Source organism: Gossypium raimondii, chromosome 4 (genome assembly GCF_025698545.1).
Source record: "Gossypium raimondii isolate GPD5lz chromosome 4, ASM2569854v1, whole genome shotgun sequence".
Lineage (NCBI taxonomy): Eukaryota > Viridiplantae > Streptophyta > Magnoliopsida > Malvales > Malvaceae > Gossypium > Gossypium raimondii.
In genome coordinates this window covers 49,751,662-49,757,661 of record NC_068568.1, presented here as the reverse complement: position 1 = coordinate 49,757,661, position 6,000 = coordinate 49,751,662, and the positions used below count along the sequence as shown (strand labels likewise).

Genomic DNA, 6,000 nt, shown 5'->3' with positions numbered 1-6,000 from the left:
TTGCTCATAACTTGGGTCACTCGTCCAAGCTTGAAGATCTGTCGGAAAAATAGATATTAGTCAAGTTTAAGGCCTATTTTCATGTAAGTCACACTTTGGGTTAGATATTTTTGCCTAAATTTAGCCTGACCTGAATATATTATGTTATAAAAAAATATTATATTAATTATATATATTAAATAATAATTATATGTTTATATTTATATTAAATCACTAACTCAATAACAATTAAACTTATTACTCAAACTTAAAAAAAAAACCTATCGAACTAAATAACTTTGAACCAAAATATAAAATTTTAAAATTATATTTAATACAATAAAATATTTATTATTTATGTTTATATTTTTAATATAATAGAACATTTGTTATATTTATGGTAGTGTTTGTAATATAAATAATTTTTAATATGTTAAAGAATTTTTGCTTTAGTGTATTTAGTGTATTATATTTTTTTTAAAAATTATTTTTAACTAAAAATTAATTTAAAAAAATCAAATATGAAAAAGTCGGGTCAGGCTCGGATTTACCTTTCTTAACTTGGGTCGAGCTTGGACAAAAAAGTAAACCCATTTTTTGGGCCAGGCCGAGTTTGAACTTAAAAAAAAATTATCTAGATTGTAAGGACCCGACCTAACCTGACCCATGAGCACCTCTAATTCTCGTATCATATACATTGTACATGATTTTACATATTTAATTGTTAAATGTATTAACTAATATATTATTCAATTTAAAAGATATTTACTAATTAAATGAGAAGTGGTCTAATATATGATAAAAGTCCATTGATTTTAAAAAAATAATTGAGAGAAGTAACATTTTAAAAGAATAAAAATAAAGAAATTAAGTAACAACCAGTAGTAAAATATTAAATAATTAAATAAATTAACTTCTCTTTATATGTTATGATATGAATATACCACACCAATTCGATATGTATAAATGATGAGATTCCATTGATACAGAACCAATTCTAATAAACTTATTGGAAGGTCTCATTCGCATGCATCCAGTAAGAATTAAACCTACGAATTCACCAATTATGAGTTAAATGCTTTAACTATTCAGCCATGGATACTTAGCGGGTATCCTCATACATTATGAATAACCAAATTATAAAAGTTCATAAGAATATATTTTATAAGTGAAAAATGTAGTAGAGAATATAATATTTTGGTGCTCGAGTCAGATATGAGATGTTACAATGAACAGAGCCTTATCAGTTTAAAAATTTCTTACAAAACAAAATTACTAAGATATTTTACGAGAATAATAAATAATTTCTGTTAAAACAAATATTAGAAAAGATGAAAATATTTTTCATGAGAACTTTACCTTAAAACAAACTGACACTAAAACTCAATCCACAAATAACACAAAGAAGAACATTAACATTGAACCAAAGAACACAATTTGTTTAATCATCAACCATATTTTCCCCATCTTCCAAGAGATGAAACCAGTTCTGATATTAGCCATTATTTGGTCACATCAAAGAACACTTTTGGGGAACCTTTTAGAAACAAAAGGCCACGGATCAACCAATCACTTGGATCTAAATCCAAGATCCTCAGACTCATGAGCATAATCAAAATGGCACTATACATGTAGATGCAAAATCTGATATTCAAATCAACAGTATGTTTTGTTTTGTTTTCTGAGATACAGAGATGTATCAATCACTGATTAATTTAATATTTTATCCCAATGTTGGTTTTGTTCAAAAGCAAAATCTACTTAACATTCAGTACATACCATGGTAATGCTAAGGACTGAAACAGAGCAGTCGTTAAAACAAAAAGGCACATAAATTTAGCTTCAATTACCATAAGAGGAGAAGATACATCCCACCCAGTAGAGGAAAGGTTTCAAGCATTTATGCCCCTCAAAATCGTTGAATGAAGCAGGCAAGCAAAAGAGGAAACCCCCATCACCTCTTACTCAGGCTCTGTCCATCTCATTTCTTAACCCCTAACATTACACGACAAAACCATTTACAAAAGGAAAAGGCAACACTATAATCCCCAGTTATCAATCAGACCATGTGATTGGAGTAAAAGGGTTTTGAGGAGGCTGGGGAAGCATGCAATGTTGCTGCTGCGCCCAGTTATGGAGGGCGTCTCTTGGCTTCAACCCATCCAATTCATACCCATGCTCTTCCTGCATACTTCCACTGTTGCTACAGCTCTCTTCTACATCCATTTCATCAGTTTCCATCAACGCTGGAACTTGCTGTTCGCTATCTCTAGTTTCTACTGAAGCAATCTGAGAGGGAACCCATGGAACAACTGCTAGACATCCTTCGTTTTCCATCTTGCTCTCTTCAGTTTCGGCTGATTTCATGTCAGCTGCCCGTAGAATTTGGTCTGCACAACAAAAGTCCAAAATCAGAACTAGAAAAATACCGTAAAATCGAAACAGCGACAAACTAGAAATGGAATCATAAGAAACGTACTCTTAAAGCCGGAGAGGAGGTGAGAATCGAAAGAGAAGGAGAGGGTAGAAGGAGGGGAAGACAAGGGAGGTGTGTCATGAAGAAGAAGTGGGTTTGGGTTAAAGAGAACGATGGCCTTTTCGTGATTCTCAGGGAGGGAGTCTTCCTCAATTATGGGGGGCAAATCAGCATCCAGACGACGAATCTTGGTGGCCGGCGACGAAAGCGAGAAATCGGAGAAGTCGTCGTTAACTTGGTCGATCTCCTTTCGCTTCAACTTCCCAATCAAGCCCATTTTCTTTTCTCTTCCTCTCTCAACAAATCATTCCTAAATAGTTGAGAATTTGGAGGGTACTTGAGAAATTTAAACGAGGGATCAAGAAATTTCTGATAGTCTCTGGAGAAATCTCTAGAGTATTCCAAAATGGAAGTGTTGAGAGCGGTAGAGCCTTTTTCTTTTATACTATAATTTTATATAAAATTTTAATTAGAACTTGATTTTCCGTTTCTACCCAATATAAAATATTAAAATCACAAATACAATGGGGGCATTTCTGTAAACTGTTTTATTTTATAAACTTTTTAATAGGAGCATAATGCGTTTCAACATACTCTTATTTTAAGAATAATATTTATGTCAATCAAGATAAAACCCAATCGACTATTCTAATTGTTTTCTTTACTTAGATCATGAAAAGTTATAAATTATCATCTAATATATCTTTTTTTTAATAAACAGTTCACTAACGAAAAGATAACATAAAAGCTTTTAATATTAGGATAATAACAATTTAGTATTTTTTACTTTTTTTTTTAATTATAAAAGCATGTAAAAGTCTAACATAAGATAGTATCTCGAAACAACATCACCCCAACAACATCAGAATGTAAAAGGGGGGCTTAAACAGTGTGAAGGTTGTTGACAAAATGAATACAAGCAAGGCAAAATACAGTCAGTGGAACAAACAAGAATAGAGCTTCCAAGTTCGGCCAGCATGTTCGTACAGCGGTTGCCTTCCCTGAATGTGTGTTGAAACTTATGGCGTTCAAATTGGGAGATAATGGTCCTGCACTCATGAGCAAGGGAAAATAATAGGGGGTTAGTGATAGTGTCATTCTTGATGTAAGCAGTGAGAACAATAGCATCAAGTTCAACATTAATATTTCTGATATTAAGATTTTTAACAAAATGCAACCCATCCCTAAGTGCCCACAGTTCTGCACACACGCTCGTGGCTAGGGGAATGTGCCGATTGCTTCCCACGATCCAATCTCCTTTACAATCCCTAATCAACGCTCATGCTTCTACATTCCCTGGGTTAGAAAGTGCAAAGCCATTTGTGTTCAGCTTAAACCAACCTTGGGGAGGAGGATGCCACCGAACGCCAACAATACTAAGGATTGGAAAGGACTTAGTAGGGGCTGAGATAGCAACATACTCTGTGGCTTTACACATGGCTTTATTAGTGACCTCGTTACAGTTCTTTTGCTGCAAAAATCGTGTTGTTTTGAGTAAACCATACTTTCCATAAAGTAAAAGCAAACAACACCTTCCAAGGTATATTGTGAATATGATAGAATATGCAAATAGTGAAAGTCATCATGATCGGGCCACTCAGGATGGTAGAATATACAAATAGTAAAAGCCATCGTTGGTAGGCCACTCGGGACGGTAGAATATGTAAATTCTAAAAGTTATCATTAGCGAGCAATTTAAGATGACAAAGTAAAATAAAAACTATGAAATATGAACTAGATAAATGAAATATTGATGAGATTGGTATATCATGTTTACACATAGATAAACTGTAATTTGTTATTGGAAGCATGGTAATATATGTAGATTGTAAAATGGGATTCTACATTAATTGGGTATATGAGACATGAATAGGTGAATTGAAATAGTTGATAATTGATCATGTATTGATTGTATCTTTAACACGTTAATGCTTTTGTATTATTGACTTAAATCATGAAAGTACTACTAAGTTTTATTGCTCAGCATATGGTTTGTTTACTCCGTACGTAGGTATCATTAGATCTCGTAGTCTCAATGAGTGATTCAACATCCAACCTGCAGCTCTTGACTCAACAAATTTTGTATAAATCCTTTACGTTCTAATATATAGCATGTACATAAAGTTGAGTCGATTTTATAATGTAAACTGTCATTTTAGAACTTGAATTAGTAGATGTCAAAATTGAATTAAAGCATATGAATTGTTAAAGTTATCATGTAGGTAGTATAAGATTTAAATGGTCATGTTATGCAAATGGTCATTTACATGTTAAGGTGCAGTATATTGACATTTTGGTATCTTAAATGAAAAAAAAAAAGTGGATTCTATTATAGGCATATGAATTGAGATTTTATATATGTATGAGCATAGGTACTAAATGAACTTAGATATGTTCAACAGGTGTTGTAAAAATAGTAGATAAAGTCGTAACAGTAAAATTAATAGAGAGTGATGTCGCCACTTCAGACCTTCAATATTACGACAACACTCACTATTTACCGAAGTCGCGACGTGATACCCTTAACGTCGCAACACCAACCCAATAATTTTGAAAATGTTACATTTTTGTACTCAAACAACCTCGAGTTATCGAAAGAACTTCCATAAGCTTGTTTAAATCCTGAATATGATTATATAACATGTTGTAATTAGGCATTAAACCTAATAGCATGTATTAATTATTGAATTGAATTTCAAATGATATAGCTATTGCTACAGTAATGAATGTAGCATTCCGTAACTCGAACCCGCCAATTGGGTCATGAGATGTTACAGCAGCCTAACCTTTTTCCATCATAATTCAATTCTCACTCCCTCAAATAAAAGCTTCCCCAAATTAGCAGATGTCAAACCACAATATCATCTTACTCTTGTTGAGTAAATCAACTGATTCTTTTGCTTAAATAGGTGTTTTGGATAGTCAATGTAATCCTTACATAGTACTTAGGTTCACAAGTCATTATCCTCTTACCTCGTAAAGAGTCTGCATACAATTACTATTGCTTAGTCTAAGTACACAATTTTATTACGTATTATGAGAAAGAAAAATTACCAAGTCAAAAACTACCAACTAAAAATCAATGTTGTGCTAAAATTTGGTGGTACTTCATTGGCACAAGTCCATTCACATGTGCGCAACCCTCATTAGACTAAGGGTTGTTTAGTACTGCTTCTGATAAGCACTTTTGGGACAAAAGCATTCCTAAACAAGATGCTTTTTGAGAGAAAGAGTACTCTCTCAAGCCAAAAATTAGCCAATAAAAGCATTCCTAAATAAGCTGCTTTTTGAGAGAAAAAATACTTCTCTCAAGCTAAAAATTGACCCAAAAGTACTTTTTTCAGAAGCTGAAAATTTTAACTTCTCTCCAAAAATGTTTTTTTCCAAACAAAGCACTTTTGAGAAGCATTTCTAAACTAGGCCTAAACTACATTAGCTCAAACCTAAGTTGAAATAATCCTAGATCCATTTATGGATCAGTTCATAGTGCGACTTATCTAAATATTGAATAAGTGAATGACAATGTATGCATAACTTATATAGTT

At 32.8% G+C, this 6,000-nt stretch overlaps 1 protein-coding gene across 1 annotated transcript; it reads right to left on the bottom strand.

Annotated features, from left to right (window-relative positions):
- Positions 1-1,611: 1,611 nt before the first annotated feature.
- LOC105780527 (uncharacterized) lies at positions 1,612-2,882 on the bottom strand. Its single transcript, XM_012604911.2, has 2 exons — positions 2,459-2,882; positions 1,612-2,369 (listed from the first exon to the last, which is right to left on the bottom strand). Exons 1-2 carry the CDS (start codon positions 2,730-2,732, stop codon positions 2,035-2,037), a joined length of 609 nt encoding a protein of 202 aa, XP_012460365.1. The 5' UTR covers positions 2,733-2,882; the 3' UTR covers positions 1,612-2,034.
- Positions 2,883-6,000: the final 3,118 nt, after the last annotated feature.